The sequence below is a fragment of the Magallana gigas genome, chromosome 1 (assembly GCF_963853765.1).
Source record: "Magallana gigas chromosome 1, xbMagGiga1.1, whole genome shotgun sequence".
Lineage (NCBI taxonomy): Eukaryota > Metazoa > Mollusca > Bivalvia > Ostreida > Ostreidae > Magallana > Magallana gigas.
The window spans coordinates 17292286-17310139 of NC_088853.1; the positions used below are offsets into that span (position 1 = coordinate 17292286).

Genomic DNA, 17854 nt, shown 5'->3' on the forward strand with positions numbered 1-17854 from the left:
TTGTACATTTATGAATTAAAATAAAAAAATTAAATTAATTCTGGAAAGTTATCACTTTTATTAAACTCTTGATTATGGAATATAGAGACACAATTATGTAATATTCACGATCAGATTTATATTTAATATTATGTTAGTCAGTTAATAAAATCATATATATTTAAGTCGCTTGCATATCCCACCATACTTAGAAGTAGGCCATACCTCACTTTTTTCTATACCCTCGTTAAAATTTACGGAATGTCAACTATAGCAGCGACGACGTATACTTAAATTATGAAGAACTAAGACAGGAATGGACGCATTACCTCCCCCTGGCGGGTTATCTCCATGCAGCAATGCACGCACATACTCACTGACAAAATGTGAAACTACAGACGACATAAGTTTTACCAATGACCGAAATACCATTAATTTTGAATGATGTATATACGATCATAAAGAAACTAGTGGATAACTAGCGACCGTTCACTGTGTTATACATGTATTAGGGTTCAGGTTCAAGATTGCATACATACAAAACATTATGCTTGTTTTAATAAAAGTCTCCAGGGTCATACGTTGAAAAGAATTTCCGAATCATGCGTAAGGAAGGAAGACATAAGGCTCTGACGTAAAGGAAAAAAAAATGGGCTCGGTTGAAAAGAAGTGTTTTTGTTAGGTGCCCGAGAAAAGAGTCAATGCTTCTATTTACTCTGTCCCTAGATATTCTCGAATCACATTTTGCTAAATTACTTGATAATCATAGAAATAAAATCATTAATTAGATTATCTCTGATTGTCTATTTTTTCCTAGCGCAGAAGCTCTCGGTCTTTGACTGTAGGCTATTCCGAGTTGTCATGCCACACGTGTAAACATAAAAACGTATTTTCCCTGTTAGTAATTTAACGCACATGCGTATTGTTGTTTTGATGCAATTTTATTTAATGCAGTCGTGTCATTCCTTTCTTACGCCATGATTTTGTTTATTGATTGAAATCTAAATGACGTGTAATAGTATGCACTTTTTTACTGCTGTTATTAATCAGTTGTTGCCTTATCACAATTCGGCTGTGGTTTTCCGTTGTTCTGCATGAGAAGTTTAGAATTTATACAGCATGAAATACCTCCGTACATCTTGGGAAAAGGTAAGATTAAGATTATCCTAACAACAAAATGTTTATTTAACAAATTATGTATTACTGTAACTATATTGTATCAACACAGTTAAAAAGAATTTTAATCCAAGAATTACCTCTGTCTTTTTATATGTTTGGTCTATGTAAGGTCTTTTTAAAAAAATGAATATAGACAGCACATGCAATTGAGTGACCGGTGCCTACTAGAGCATGAACTGTGTTCGTTTTCAACGGTATGTATTTAAATCAAACAAAACTACATAAATAATCAGACAAGCAAAGCATAAAATATATCAACACATTTATTTCAAGATAACAAAGTATGAATTTCTGGTGGTGATTTAAAATTTTAGATTTATTATACGAATGTTTTTCATCTGTATGAATGTACAAGAAAAAACGGTTCTGTAACAAAGATATGTGTACTTACTTGTCATTCAAAGTATTTCCAGTTTAACAGGATTAACATAAAGTAGGTTATATGGACATCCTCGAAAAAATGTAGGTCAACAAATAAATTACAAAGGGTTTTTTGATTAAAAGGAACCGATACTTTAAAATCAATATATATTTATGATAGTGTTAAACATTACAGTGAGCAAATGATGTTATAGCAATTAATTTATAAATGCTAGAAAATGAACACTAATATAAAACATGGACATTAATATTTTTTTTTATTTTTCACCAACTTTCGAAGATTACTTCTTTCGATATAACTTACTATGCAAAAAAAAAAAAATCCAAGAAAAAAAGTATAGACATTATTTTAAATAGGTTACAATTAAAAAAATAAATGAACAATTCTCTTGTTATTCTTTTTTTTTTAGATTTTGACATGGCAACTATTAAAGTGCTAGTTCTTGCTTGTTTGGTTAGTCCCTCTTTGGCCAAAATAAATGCAGACATTCTCGCTGGTGAGTTAAACAGAGTAATGGAGGATATCGGCTACAAAGAACTGCAGGTAAATAAAACGTAGTTGTGAAAAAACCCAAAAATTATCATATACTTCATTTCGAAAGTAAAAAAAAAATATTAGTTGAAAGCTCGAACAATATCAAAATCTGGGTTGCCATTTATGTTAATTCTCCTCATAAAAAAGGCAAAACACCATCTTAACATTCAATCGACTATACAGAAATGTGGTTTGATATAAGTATTAATTTATTTTATGTGAATACCTTTTGTTAACAGGTTAAGCTAAACAATTTATGATTGATATTTTTTTACCAATTGATAATTGTGTGCATAAACTTTCTGCAGGACCATTTTAATCGCCTTGAGTACACAACATTTCCAATAGACTACTCGACAGTTACACAAAAGGTTTGTACATCTTATCGTCACAAATGAAGTTGTAAGTTATACATGCCCGTTGTATGGTCATGTTTTAAACAATGCTTTTGAGATAAAATTCTGGAAAAATAAATGTATCTTAATACGAACCAAAAAAAAAAAAAATACTGTGGGTTTTTTTTTCTAGAACCCCAACAAAAACATTATTGTGTTATACTGTGTAGCAAATGGCTATTTCAGGTAGCCGATTCAATCACTGCAAAGTTCAGGGAGATGGAAGAAGCACTGCATCTTTTAAGGACAAACATTGAACAGGACTTTCTTTCGTTCTCTTCAAAAAGAACAACACGCGAGTGTTGTGAAAACGTTGAATACAAATACGTAAACCGTTTTCGTGCAAAGGTAATTGTCCTGTGAATACATTTTATTCACAATAAACATAGTATTACATCCTCTCATTCACCCATAATGCTGTTTTTCTAAAACTCGAGAATCTCTTACTCTATTCATTTCAAAGTGCACACATTTAGACAAAAATCTGTTGAACACTTTGGACTATAAAATTATGGTTACTAAATTATGTATTCAACATGTAAGAAGCAAGCGCATATGTATTTACTTGTTAAATTCATTCGAGTTTATAAAAAATAATATATTAAGCACAAAATATTAGTACGGTTCAACTTATTTAAAATATTACCTTTTTTATTCACGTAAGAACATGTGAACAGAATAAGCACATTATGATAGCAAATATACTGTACTCTTGTGTGTGTTTTTTTAACATTAGACAACATATCCCACTTATTATTTTCTGCATTTTTATTTAAAAGGTGGATTTTGATTCAATGTGTGTTACAACTTCTGGAATATCGTCTCGTCAAAAGAAATATCCGACAAAAAATGGTATCTTAAACACAATGAAATCTAATCATAAAAAGAATCCAAGTCTTTTATGGCAATATGTAGGATTTGAAAACGGAATCCTGATCAACTACCCTGCTACGAAACTATCCCACTGTAGCTCGTATGACCCGAGATTCAGGTAAGAAACTAGCTTAATACCATGGTTTTCTGTTCTGTTTTCCATTTGTAATGATATTAAACACGATGTAGAGTTATATGTTAATAAACATTTCTCTATATAGTTTGTATGAACAAAAAGTCCAACAAAAGCGAATTCAAAGTTAATTCAAACGGTCTAAAATGCGATATAGGCAGCTCTGTTTGACCAAAATCAACAATGTTGGACCGCCATTTACTAGCTTATTATTTTATTTTCGATATTTGCGTAACAAACATAAGGACAGGCTATGCAGCCTGAAAGACTTAATGCCATTTGAAATTATACTATAATCAGCGGTAATTATATATAACAAAACAGTTGTCCAGAGGGCAACACATGATCTCTTGTTCATTCAGACAGCAATATCGTTCTCAGCTTTCTGTCTATTGAAACAATTGTGTCTTTAGACCCAGAACATCATATATTGGCATCATGCAATGTCAGTACCTGTATGGTAATCATATGCATATTGTGTCTCAATACGTTTTTTAATGTACTTGAACATTATATGTTGCTATCAGACCAAGCCAGTAGCTGTGTTCTATATCACATGCATATGTTATTTACAGGGTGTGTCTTATATTATATACAATATCTTTAATGTTTACCGTTTGCTTAGGTACAGGTGTAACAACAGCAAAGAAAGTAACCAGATGTGAATTTTATTTACAGGCCGTTTTATAAGGAAGGCTTATCTCCTATGCCGAAAGAAGTCGTTATTGCAGTGGATGCATCTAAATCTATGACTGGAGTTCGTTTTCAAAAGGCTAAGGATGCTGTCCACAGGGTGCTCGAGTCATTGGGTAGCACTGATAGGGTAATGCATTCGTTATAACAATACTTTAAATTTTTCATAGTTTTATTCTGGTTGTAACGCGGGCTGGATTAAATTTAAAAAAATATTTTTTGTATAACCTGGTTTACACGTCACAAGACACGTCACAATGCACCAACGTCAAATAACTACTAATCCGTTTGACGTAACGTTTGAGTTTTGAACATATTTATATCTTTTTTAAAAAGTAAACGCACTCAATTTGTGCAGTAAATTACAGAAAAAGAAAAACAAGGACCACTTCGCGGATTATAAAGCGTAAACCTCTTCAACCAAGGCTATAGACAATCATTGAGTTTATTTCTTAATTAAAAGCAATATGACAATGCATGCATCGCTTCTTAAACTTTACAGGAGCTTAGATTATAGATAGAAATAAAACTAGAATCAGTTATATTCCATTCATATGGTACCTAATTTATCAACAAGTAAAAACATTTGAATATTGTACCTATTCGATGAACGTAACTTATAACTCAAAAACTTGTTGTGTCCTTTGTGTGCAGCAAAAGAGCAAATAATTAAGTTTTTTCTTTAAAAGGAAATTGTTAGAATTAACCAAAAAACCACCAAACATCCCTCTTTAAATGTTCCAGATTACATTCTACTACGGTTATTGGCAGGATAAAAGAAAGCAACCCTTTTCTGTAATGATGTATTTTAGCCCCGTGTTATTTTCGCCCCTGTGTATATGCAAACGGCTTCGCCAAGTCTTGAATTCGCCTAGATATTATAGTTTAAAAAAAATATAGTTTAATATGTAAGAAATCGCGAAGTCTTAAGGTCGCCCAACGACCACGAGAACGAAATGGGCAAAAATAAAACGGGGCGAATATTTACTTGCATACAGTTTGCGACGAACGTCATCAGAAAATCATATTTATAATACATGAATACCGCCGAGTGGAGTCATATAGGTATATCTTGTTTATAGTATATTGTAAATCATATTAATATTTCAAAAATTATATTACATATAACAATGTACTTAAATTCCAGATCGGTATTGTAATGTTTAATGAAAAAGCATATAGACCAGAAAAGGATGTTCAGCCATGTTACGGAAGAAACCTAGCTGTAGTCACACAAAAAACCAAAGCGGTTTTACGATCGTTCGTAAACTCACAAACTACCAAAGGAAACACAAACTACAGTCTGGCTTTTGAGGCAGCATTCAATTATTTCATGAGCTCAGGCAACACAATAACAGGTATTTGTATATATGTACATTGTTCAGTTTGATGAATAGGTTGATTTTCTAACTTTTTATTCCTATTTTTTGTTTTGCTCTTTATGGTTTAATTGATGGGCCTAGCCTCAGACAAAGTGATCCTGTTTGTGTCTGATGGCGACAACTTAGATGGTGACAACGCCTTGACGGTCATTCGCGATCGCAACGAACAGCTCGGGAACTCGGTTGTCATCCATACATTCGCAATTGGTAAACACTCAGATTGCAAATGCCATAGATTTTAAAAACTGTTGTAAAATATATATTTTATATGTCAGATATATATGTAACATTGTGGATAGCGAAAAAATTAATATCTTGTTTGAGTGACTAAAAAGGTAATTCTAAAATTTAAACGTTCCTTAAGCTGAATAAATGTTTATCAAATACACAAATAATGACAATATGATTTGTAAATGATAAAATCAATCGATTTCCTTAAAAAAAATCAAGCATAACCTTTATCTATTGTAGGAAGTAAAAAATTAAGTTTATCCAGATACTGATATTAAAAAAAAATCGAAACTTTATTTTGTTATGTTCTAAAAAATTATTTCAGGGTCTTTATCCGATTCAGCAGAATCTTTGCTCAGAAATATTTCAAAACAGACGAAAAATAACGATGACCATGGAGCAACTCAGGTATTTTTTTTCCTCGTTAAAATATTCTATAATTGGTTACCTCAGTTTGCAAAAATAAACAGAGTATAAATCATAACCATCATTCAATTGTAAAAATTTTTCAAACCCATATATTCTGAAATGTTAATAAAAACTACTACATGTAGTATCAAAAACGAGGTACCAAAATAGTTAGGAAAAAAAAATATCATTGAAGTCCCGTAAATTTAATTTGATTTGAACCAATGATTAGAAATATGTCATTGCTTTCAAAAGAATTTGAAAACACTATTGACCAGTTTTTTGTATGTTATTTAAGTTTGGTACACAAGAAAAAGAATCGAAAAAAAAATATAGTGTATTATGAAAATTTTCAACTTTCATATTGACGTTAAAAAAAAATTACATCAGAAATATGTATTTAACGTTCAAATCCTTCAGAAAATTAATGTAGACCATTTGATCTCTTACTGTGAATATATGTATTTTAGACTGGACGATATCAGAGAGTAACAAACTTGAATCATCTTCCAGAAGCTGTAGGATCGTTCTATTCATACTCAAACAACGCCATTTCTCCGAAACCAATTTTCACAAAACCTTACGTTGATTTCTTCTCCAACATTGGTAAGCATACTTGAATTCGTACTCTATTAATAATTTAAAAAGTGAGGGGTTTTAATTTGTTATACCTTAAGAAATATTTCATGATTCTATTTGTCTTTTCATTGGAGGATTAGGTCTTTTTTGTTTGCATTTTATATTTGTTTTTTCTATGTACATGTACTTCTTATTTATTTTTTGCTTATTTTTTTATTCGGTCATATGTTATTGATACTAGTATATATGTGTTCCTCATTTCCTAGGACTCATTGTGTCTATGTGCCTTCCCTGTACATCCAATAGTAATTTCATAGGGGTTGTTTGTACTGACATTAAACTAAAGGATCTGGTCGAGGACACTACGTACTTACAACAAGGGGAGGACACGTACTCCTTCGTCATAGACGGGACTGGGCGAACTTTAATCCATCCATTACTTCCAGACCCAAGGGATAGCAACGCAAACGAATACGATGTTGACGATATTGATAATTTTGAAACCGGAGGAAATGTCAAAGAAGTGATTGAATCTATGAAATTGTGTGTAAAACATGCACCTTCGAATTTCGAGAGTTATTATTAGATTACCCAATTAAGATACAAAACTAAATGAAATATCTAATATTAAAAAAAAACATTGCAATAGTACTTGTACATGAAATGGTAGCTGTCAGTAGAAATCTGGTACCCTGAAGTTTGTATGTCAATTGGTAACAGATACCCAAATGCATAAAAAACATACTATTGTATTTCACACATTTGCACAGTTTAATTGACTGTTTTAATCATTAAGATAAGGTTGACGGTTTGGTTAGTTATTTCTCCATAATAAGCAGTTTGTGATATAGTTTAAAGTTACAGTACCAATCAGACCCAACTTAACACCAGAGTAAGCCCCAACTAAACCCTAGGTTTACGTTTTGGGTTTACTTTTGAGGTCAGCTGAAGTGTGTGAAGCAGACTCGTCTTTTATCTTGCCATACCACTGCTTGTAATTCTTGCCTCTAGTATACTCCAAAAACACAGTTAGCGTCTGCCTTCAGAGGTATACTTCTGACCGGGTTTACTCTGTGTCCACTATGGGTTTACTTTGAGTTTACTCTTGGTTTACTCTGGGGTTACTCTGGGGTTACTCTGGGTCCACTCTAGTTACCCGTAGTAAACCTAGAGTAAACCCAGAAAGTAAATCAAGGGTTTATTTGGGATTTACTTTCAGTTAGGTTGGGTCTGATTAAATTATGATTTAAGAGTGTATCATTATAGTGTTTCTCCATATTGTTCTTTTAGAGGACATGCAGGGAGTAAAGAGATTAATACAACTGTGGCACAAGTTCGAGGTAACCTTCTGATGGAGGGTGATAAGCGAACACGTATGAGGGTTATTTACCAATGGCAACAGGTAAGACACCGAAACGGTTTTTTGTTAATTACAGAACCCACTTTAAGAACTCATGATAGTCAACAAAATACATTCACTCACCGGCTACAACTTAAAGCCCCTTTCACAATTGGCGCACGAGCACTTTACACCACTTTGCGACCGGAATTTTTTAGATTCGCACGAGCTCTCTCATACGTTGAACGAGCTCTCGCATACGTTACACGAGCTCTCGAATACGTTGCACGAGCTCTCGCATTCGTTGCATGCGTTTAAGTGCTCTCATCAAGTCACCTCAAAATAGTGGACATGCACACTATTCAGACGCGACCGAATGCGATCCAAATCATCGCAGTGCAACGCACGAACATTAGTACGAACGTTTAACAAAGTTGTGTGTACTCGCAAGAGTGATGCACGATTTTTAAAGGTCGTAAGATGAATCGCAGTTGTTAATGCGCGTATTGTGCGACCATGAGACTGTTGCTCAACATGTATCGTGCTATCTTGCATCATTTCACTATCATTGCACGACCTATCTGTAATACATGTATGCCATGCTTTGCCACTAGTATACGTATATATATACCCTGTATAAGCATCTCTGTTTCAGACCACATACATGTATCAACAATATATATGTATTGCATGATAGTGAGGGAAATATGAAGATTTATTTCGCCAAGAAAAATCATATTTCACCAGGGCATCGCCCGCAGGAAATTAGTTTTCCTGGGGAAAGAAATCTTCATATTCCCTGAACATTAATGCAATATAATCGAACAAGATATGACTATACAAAATACGCTGATTTCTAAAAATTGTTTGATTGTTTGATTTCCTCTCTTACTCTCACTTTTTAGCTCACCTGAGCTGAAAGCTCAAGTGAGCTATTCACATCTTGTCCGTCGTCCGTCTGTCCGTCCGTCTGTCCGTCTGTAAACTTTTTACATTTTGAACTTCTTCTCTAAAACCGCTTATCCAATTTCAACCAAATTTGGCACAAAGCATCCTTATGGGAGGGCGAATATAAATTGCAGAAATAAAAGTCCGATCTGTATTCAAAGCGGAGAAAACCTTGAAACTGTAGAAAAAGGGGGGTACATTTTTAATAATCTTCTTCTCAAGAACTACCGAGTTCAATTCAACGTAGTTTAGCATAAATTATCCTTATGGGAAGGAAAATATAAATTGCAAAAAATTAAGTGCTAATTCTGTTTCAAATCTGAGTTATTACGAAAATAATAATAAAGGAAAGGCGTGTTTCAATCAGTTTAATAGCTTCGGGCTCAGCATACGGTAAAATGGGTAGGCAAGACTTGGCCTGAGCAAAACAAAAGGTTGCCAGGTATTAATCTGCCGATCTCATTAAAATTTCGGGATATTTGATGGACCAGTATATTTGTATTCGCTGTAAATATTGCTGCAAAATAATGCGTATTTGGAATTGACGATTGCCGATCTGCCCCGGCTTTTATTTTGCCACGACCCGGGTTTGCATTTTACCAAGACTCGTATTTCATACTTCTAAAACGAGGTTGTTTGTTTAAAGCAGCCATGACATTATACGAAAACGGGTCGATCTGACTATGATGAATTTGCTTGCTATGCAACCGTTCACGTATGAAGGGAAATTTTTTAAACATGCAAAATACATTGGTGCCGATTTTGTGAAGTAAATTAAGGCTAAATATTTCAATGCGTTGACAGTTTTCACACATGACGTTGGTGTTAGCTTGTTCTGATTTTCGTTTCGTTTTCATTATTTATGCTTTGTAACCTGGGAACTATCGTCTGTATTTCGGGATTTTTACGTATCAAATCAATTAGAGACTTCGGTAAATCAAACAATTAACTGTTTACCTTCGCAAATTAAGCAAAATCTGATGTAGGGATACTGAAATACAATTCATTCTATCGGTAATTCAGCATTATCTTTTGCGTAATGGTAGATTAATGCAATAGGTTTTGTTGAGTTGCTCGGCATTTTCTCGAGTTTATTCAGTTTAAATAGAGTTTGATATCGCTGACGGAAATATGTAGGTATATACATGTATATATATGATTCATTTCGAAAAAATAAATTGTGTTCTTTATTTGTTATAGTGCATGTTTCTTGTGTTTAATTGTTTACAATTTCTATTTACTAACCATATTTGAGTGTTAAGCTTCGAATTATAAGCAAGATACAGAGATTTGCTCCCAATTCTATGTTTGTACACAGATCTTAAAAGCTAAAGATTAAAAAAGTAAAAAAAATTGTCAATATTTATTACGAAAATTTTCAAAGTCTGTTCTTCTAGAAACCAACTTATTGAATTGTAAACTTAACCTTTTTAGCTCACCTGAGGGTGGGGCCACAATGAGGGGTCGAAGTTTAACAAATGAATATATAGAGTAAATCTTTAAAAATCTTCTTCTCAGAAACTAATCGGCCAGGAAAGCTGAAACTTGTGTGGAAGCATCCTCAGGTAGTGTAGATTCAAAATTGTAAAAAACATGACCCCCGAGGGTAGGGTTGGGCCACAATGGGGGGGGGTCGAAGTTTAACATATGAATATAAAAAGTAAATATTTAAAAATCTTCTTCTCAGAAACTAATCAGCCAGGAAAGCTGAGACGTGTGTGGAAGAATCCTTAGGTAGTGTAGATTCAAAGTTGTGAAAATCATGACCCCCGCGGGTAGGATGGGGCCACAATGGGGGATCAAAGTTTTACATAGGAATATATACAGTAAATCTTTAAAAATCTTCTTTTCAGAAACTAATCAGCCAGGAAAGCTGACACTTGTGTGGATGCATCCTCAGGTAGTGTTAATTCAAAGTTGTGAAAATCATGACCCCCGGGGGTAGGGTGGGGCCACAATGGGGGATCGAAGTTTAACATAGGAATATATACAATAAATATTTAAAAATCTTCTTCTCAGAAACAAATCCGCCGGCAAAGCTGGAACTTGAAATTTAACATATGATTATATAGAGTAAATCTTTAAAAATCTTCTTCTCAGAAACCAGCCAGGAAAACTGACTCTTGTGTGGAAGCATCCTCAGGTGGTGTAAGTTCAGAGTTGTGAAAATAATGATCCCCAGGGGTGGGGTGGGGCCACAATTGGGGGGGGGGGGTCAAAGTTTAACAAAGGAATATATAGGGTAAATCTTTAAAAATCTTCTTCTCAGAAACTAATCAGCCAGATGATTCTTTATAATTGTTAAGACTTTGGCCCCAGGACAATTCTTTGGCCTCACGAGAAGGTTCAGAGTTTGATGTACGTTTATATCCCATATATAAACTATTGTTAGGGATCTTTTTGAGAACTGCAATACTCAACATATGAAATGACTATAAAATCATCCTGTAAGAAAAGAGACTAATGATTATAAACATAAGAATATCCAGGGGGAAATGGATTTTATTTATACAGGATCTACATGTCATGTATTATTGTACATTGTCCAGATAGTTTGTATTATGACTCCACTGAGCTGATTTTATCATACCTATTGTTCCTCAGGTGAGCGATGTGGCCCATGGGCCTCTTGTCTTTCATAATTTCGAATCATAGGTAGGTTTTGTGATAGAGAATCATACTGATTAAATATTTTTTATTTAATCATACTTGTCTACATCATATGCTCATATTGGCTTTTTATTCCTATGAAAGCGCCCTGTCACGTGACTTTCTAGACCAATCAAATATCATAGAATAATCATATTGAGGTATAATCATAAATGCTGTTGCATCTCTGTTTTTTCTTTGGCGGCATGTTCTCTTGCTTTCAGCTATGTCTACTGAAGAGCGTTGAAAATGAACGGTATATATACCCCCTCTGACTCGCACGAGCATTCGTACCATGGAACGCATGATTGCCCGTCAAGTCGCATTGGCGCACGTTCAATCGTCCGTTCACTGGTCTCTCGCGCGACCATATCGCATTTTCTTTCAACAATCGCTTTTATTGAACAACAGTCGCATATAGACGCAAGATATATCGTAAGATTTAATGCGTTTACATCGCACAACGCTCGTTTAGATCGTGCGAATTTCGTACGAATACTTTTTATCAAATGCGATTATTTCGACAACAGTTTACGATTCATATCTAATTTTATCGGTCGCACGAATATTTAGTCGCTTCTGCTCTTGCGCCAATTGTGAAAGGGGCTTAAGCTATTAATGTGATATTTTTGGCGTTGAACTATCATGAAGTCGGTAAAGAAAAAAAAACACAAATATCTTAAGTATACAATTTGGATAATGTAGTTATAAGATAATTATTCTTGTCTTTTTTTTATTCTTTTACACAGATCAAAGAGACTAATTTTTCACTGTGCATTGTTTTTCCAAAATATTCCGTAAACAGGATTTTGCAAGATCTTCCTCCGAGTCATACTGCTTTTTTATATCATCGCTGGGATATCGCTAGTTGGCCAGGAGAAAAATGTAAACAATTTGCAAGATATGCAACCACAGGTATGCCAGTCATGGGTACATTAAGTACATAGTGTTTTTAGTTGTATTTGCTCAAGAAAAACAAATAGTCATGATATTAAGGGACATAGTACACTTTTATGAATAACTTTATTAAGATTTAATCTACATTATCAAAAATCTAAACAATTTGCAAGATATTCAATTACAGGTAAACCATTCTTTTAGTTATAAATTTTTAGAAAAAAAACATATAGTAAAGATGTTAACGACCACATAAGTAAAATTTGATTTACATTATCAGCAACAGGCAGTTTTAAAATTCAAATATATTGATTACTTTATGCATAATAGTTATGCTTCAGAATTCAAGATAGGGGAAAGAGGCACGTGTTCATCATTTTAAAAATGTTTGTAACAAATCGAAAAGTATCATAATGACATTTGGTTATATATATAACATTTACATATTTAAGTATGCTTTTGTAGAGTCATCTGTGGTCAAACTTACTCCTGAAGCATTTGTAGATCCAACTGTCTATTTGGATACTGCAGAAACTAAGAGCAGTGTTAAAATGATGATAGATTTTATATCTGGCGATAGATCTACAAATCCGGAATTAAAGGTGATTGGGTTTTAACGGTTTGTTTCCCTATAGATAAATTTATATTGACCGATTTTAAGCTTCATTTTTTGTTACGAACAATAGAGAAAAGTTTTGTTTTACAAATCTATTGAACTATTTCTAGATTCTTAACAGCATATGTTATCTTAAAAAGACCGATGTAAAAACAAGGTTTTGTTTGATAAAAAACAAGGCTGTGAATTTAAGCTATATTTGTTTAAAAATACATTTTTTCTTTACATACTTTTTCTTCTTCATTGTGTTTTTATTGTTTAGTTTTGTTATTCTATTTATTCTATATATTTTTTTTTTGGGGGGGGGGGGTGTTTATTGTTTTTCTATGCACATTTAATTAATATTACCATGAAACTATCTTAAATAGATAGCTGCTTTAAATTCAATTCTGGCGACAGAGAAAATTGATAGCATATGGAAAAACAATCAGCGTAAAACCCATTTTATACTATGGCGATTTCTAGCCACAGAGGCGGGCGTTGTGAGAATTTACCCTGGGGTAAAACTGCAACAGTCATACGATCATAAACTACGAGAATGGTAAGATTTGCGACAAATACTATATTTTTTTATGATTTAAAACGAAATTGAATTAATACATGAAATAAGTATTAGCACTGTAAACAATATTAATTTTGCCTTGTGTACTTTTCGTCCTTCAACACACATAGACAGTTTTATACCCCGTCATGAAGGCATTGTTTTGGTAAAATAAGGGTAACCTGCTTTGATTTATATGAAATTCGCTCAGTCTTAAATTTGCCCTCTGAAAACGAGGGCGAGAGCAGCAAAAATAAGACAAGAACGAACAGTTCCTTATATTCAGTAACGACCAAAAATGTTAATTTAATTTGTATGTATATTTCGTATCCCTATTTTTTTTTCAATATAGGTATCGGAGAACAATAGCAAATTGTAACATCAATGTAATATCAGCTCCTTACAACGACCACTGGGGAGCTGGGAAAGTGATTTCAATAAGCAGAACAATACATATTAAACGGTATTGTATCGTAATTATCAATAAACTTATACATACTCTTTTAAATGCTTAAGTTGTTTCACATATTCATTTTAAACTGTGAATCAATAGAACAATCTTTCTTCAATATTCGGTAGGTTTCTCTTTTTTCATTAAATAAAACAAAATTAAATTAAACGTGCATTCACTAATATAAATAATCATTAAGATTCTTAAACGCGTGTATCTTCAACAATGTTTTATTAATGATTGATTTTAAATTTAATGATATAGTTTTGTTGTATTGAAATAAAGGAAAGGGGACCACTCTCACGGCGAAAATGTGGAGGCGGTCATTGCTGGAGATATCTCAGTATTTTATTTTCACCAGTTAATCTTGAAGATGTTCAGCGTTTGTAATGACAGAAGATATGTGTGGGTTTCTATTATGTTGTTAATAACTCCACCTAATGATTAAGTTCAATGTGAAAGATTGAAATTGCAATTTTGATGAATTAATTTGCTGCAAATATCTTAGTATTTTGACGCCAAATATTTTCTTACAGATGTATGGTCATCGATAACAGCGGTTTTCTAGTTATGCACCCAAGTTTCGTAGAATCCAAAGGGCTTTATTTTGAAGATCGGTCATTTCACATTACGCATCTTGTAAGTATGTTAAACTTTATGCTTTCGTTGATCAAATATGCATCTTCATTAAAAAAAGCCTGTTTTTTAGGAGGGTGGGAATAATGAAATTCAACAGTTGCACAACAGCAACTTTGTGTTTATTGGCGTCGATGCATACGTACTAATTTGCTTTACCCGCTTACTAAATTTCAAAATATTCATTAAGCATAATTTTGATTGTCATTTCCTTCTGATTTATTTCTTTTTGAAAATAATTTTCCCAAATTGCGTTGTTTTAAAGGTTTTCCACAAAGAAACGATCTTTACTTTATTATTACAAAGTCATGTATATGTAACCGTGTATTCATAATTTTCCTTTTTCGTTTCACGAATAGTCAAGTTTACTAAGTTTCTAGTATGTAAACGCTACTGGTTTCTTGTAGGAAGGAACCATCGCAAGATCACTAATTAAGGAAAACATAATGTTTAAACAACCCTGTCTGTCTGTTGAGAGTCAAAAAGAGCAAATGACATACCGAGTAAGTATATAATTATAGAATTGTGTGCGCCCCGCGTATTCCTATGCCAAACAATTGCATTAACTGTATGTGATGATAAACTGTTGATAATATATAATTAGATTTTGTAATATTCTTTTTAAACAGGTAGTTTTAACTTTTTTCAACCTGAACGGACTTGATAAGATGAATAGTGAGGGATATGAACTTCGGCCAATCCGGAACACAAATCTTTTCTTTATTCTCAAGATAAAAAAGAATATCAAAGATGACCAATGTTGCTCCGCTAAAGTATGTATTTAATCGGTATTCAATGTTAAAGGTTAAGATGTAATATTTATAGTCATAATGTACAAGTTATTGACTATCGATATCAAGTTGATTGCATTAGAAAGATAGGAAAAAATATTTGATTCTTGTATATACAATGTAAATGTGTAGTAATATTTTTAAACTGCTTTTTCATATTTTGGAATATATTTTTAGAACTCTGAAAAATCACCAAATGTGGTCAGATGCACATCAGCTCCATGCGATTGTCTATGTTACAGACAAGTAAATTACAACGAATGTGAAAATAAATATAATGCAACGTAAGTGCATCAAAAGGATGACTTGATTTATAGTAACGTCTTTAATAGAACTGAATGTTCGTAGTCATTTGTAGAGTGTGTGTACCTTCTTAAGAATGAAGAGCTCTGCTTGAAGAATTCGAATGTTTTTTTGCAAAAATAAAGGGATTTTTAAAATTTCCATATCAAATTGTTAATTTGTTTTTTAGCATCCGTTCTTAATTAATCATCATAATAATCTTATGAGAGAAAAGCTGTTATTACATGAAATCAGTAGGATTGTATTTTTTTAGTTTTTAGAAATTCTTTTATTCGCAGAGAAAAGCATATACCATGTAGTGCTGCTCTCCCTGTTTTGACGACGAATCCAATCAAAGAAGACTATCTGATAACAAACTTACCATCATGCTTTGATAGTGATTGCAGTTGCAAAGACAATGAACTGTAAGTTAACAGGTTATGGAGTAAATGACTCTTTTGAAATGATAATGATCAATAATTCGATTTCTGATTAAAAAAAAAAATGTTAGGTTTTCGGTATTGTTACGATTCGTACATAGACGTCTCAAGTATTAGATAATAAGTATGTTAACGTTAGAAATTTTTCGTGCGTCGTAAATTACAGCTTTTTTTTCTATGGGAAGACTGAGGCTCCTAGGTAGGTCGTCAATCGGATATTTTTTTCAGAATTCGAGCAACAGAGCTGCATTTACCTATCTGAGTGAGATATTTTACGTTTATTTTTTTTTACATGTAGAGACTGCTATAATATATCCGGATGTTCCTGGTGTTCAGTGAGCATGTCAGGTGACCTACTTGAGAACCCGTTCTGTGATTCACAAGAAGCATGTCCTGTTCAAGTTTGTCATTCTAAAAGTAAGTATAACTGTCATTTAATTAGTGATTTTAGATATATACATTTTATAGTTTTTGTTCTACGAAAACACTATGAATCAAATCTTTAACGTCTTGTTTAATACATATCACAATGGCGTAGTGTAAGGTGCAAGCAAGGTTTGCATGGCTCTGCGGAATTAAACTGCGTACAATTGCTCAAAATTATACAAATATGAGTAATAAGGAATCATTGTATGAAAATTATGAGGTAATTTGTATTGTTAGTACGAGATCGAATCTATTATAAATATATTACTACTAATCCCTATGTACTTTATTGAATTTATATATGGTTCTGAAAGAATGATTTCCTCTTCCTTAAACCATTACTCAATCAATAATAAAGTTGATAGTAAATTATATAAAAAAAGTCATAATTCAAAGAACTTAATATCATTTTTTAACAGACTGTGAACAAAAGTGTGATGCATTTGATGACCTTGGAAAATCAAAATCCAGCACTGCTGTCATAATTGTCGTGTGTATTCTACTGATTCTCTTATCGAGTTTAATACTGTTTCTAATCTGCTTGAGACGGTATAAACAAAAACTAAATAAAAAGCACAATGAAGCTTACCTTGATCCTGCCATGGATAATTATCAGGAAGTAGTAAGGTACAACGGAAATAGAGCACATATAGACGATGGTCACCAAGAGCAGAAGGCACAGGTTGGGAGGCGTTTGCCCGGGCACCCGCCGGTTGAAAACGAAACAGATGGGGTCATTTACACAGTTTCTAACTCGGTTGTCCCAGACACGGGCATATCATGAATGTGAGACAGACAGTTTGTTAATTCTTTTTTAAATAAAATTATTTTGTGAATAAAATGTTTATATAATATTGATTTTTTTCTTATTTCTTAATATTGATTAGTTAAAGAATGTCAAAAATAATGTTATGGTGTAAACTGTGTCGGAATTGATAGAAACGTGTGTTATGGTAAAAAGCATAGTGATTTGATAGTTTATACCTCATTTATTATGTATTGTGGCATTTGGTACGCGTTAGAAATTCGACATTGTCACATTGATTGCAAGAACCTAAATCTAATAGCAT

At 32.9% G+C, this 17854-nt stretch overlaps 1 protein-coding gene across 3 annotated transcripts; it reads left to right on the plus strand.

Moving 5' to 3' along the window:
* The first annotated feature begins 929 nt into the window (after positions 1 to 929).
* Positions 930 to 17631, plus strand: LOC105343447 (VWFA and cache domain-containing protein 1). 3 transcript variants are annotated; one of them, XM_066084519.1, is made up of 24 exons: positions 930 to 1128; positions 1950 to 2083; positions 2383 to 2445; positions 2656 to 2817; positions 3249 to 3460; positions 4154 to 4298; positions 5316 to 5526; positions 5632 to 5757; positions 6107 to 6189; positions 6660 to 6795; positions 7035 to 7311; positions 8059 to 8170; positions 12454 to 12619; positions 13067 to 13203; positions 13586 to 13758; positions 14111 to 14221; positions 14495 to 14614; positions 14746 to 14848; positions 15253 to 15348; positions 15475 to 15618; positions 15814 to 15920; positions 16218 to 16343; positions 16657 to 16775; positions 17204 to 17630. In XM_066084519.1, exons 1-24 carry the CDS (start codon positions 1074 to 1076, stop codon positions 17566 to 17568), a joined length of 3483 nt encoding a protein of 1160 aa, XP_065940591.1. In that variant the 5' UTR covers positions 930 to 1073; the 3' UTR covers positions 17569 to 17630. The 3 variants fall into 3 exon arrangements, with proteins under 3 accessions (XP_065940591.1, XP_065940596.1, XP_065940594.1); XM_066084522.1 differs by lacking the exon at positions 930 to 1128 and adding an exon at positions 1145 to 1352; XM_066084524.1 differs by lacking the exon at positions 14495 to 14614 and having other exon boundaries at positions 17204 to 17631.
* Positions 17632 to 17854: the final 223 nt, after the last annotated feature.

What these genes read in the sequence shown, in the direction of transcription:
- LOC105343447 (XM_066084519.1), top strand. Translation starts at nt 1,074, where the DNA reads ATGAGAAGTTTAGAATTTATACAGCATGAAATACCTCCGTACATCTTG. An exon ending in TCCGTACATCTTGGGAAAAG is followed by an intron (nt 1,129 to 1,949) that starts GTAAGATTAAGA and finishes TTTTTTTTTTAG; the next exon opens with ATTTTGACATGGCAACTATT. An exon ending in CATTGGGTAGCACTGATAGG is followed by an intron (nt 4,299 to 5,315) that starts GTAATGCATTCG and finishes CTTAAATTCCAG; the next exon opens with ATCGGTATTGTAATGTTTAA.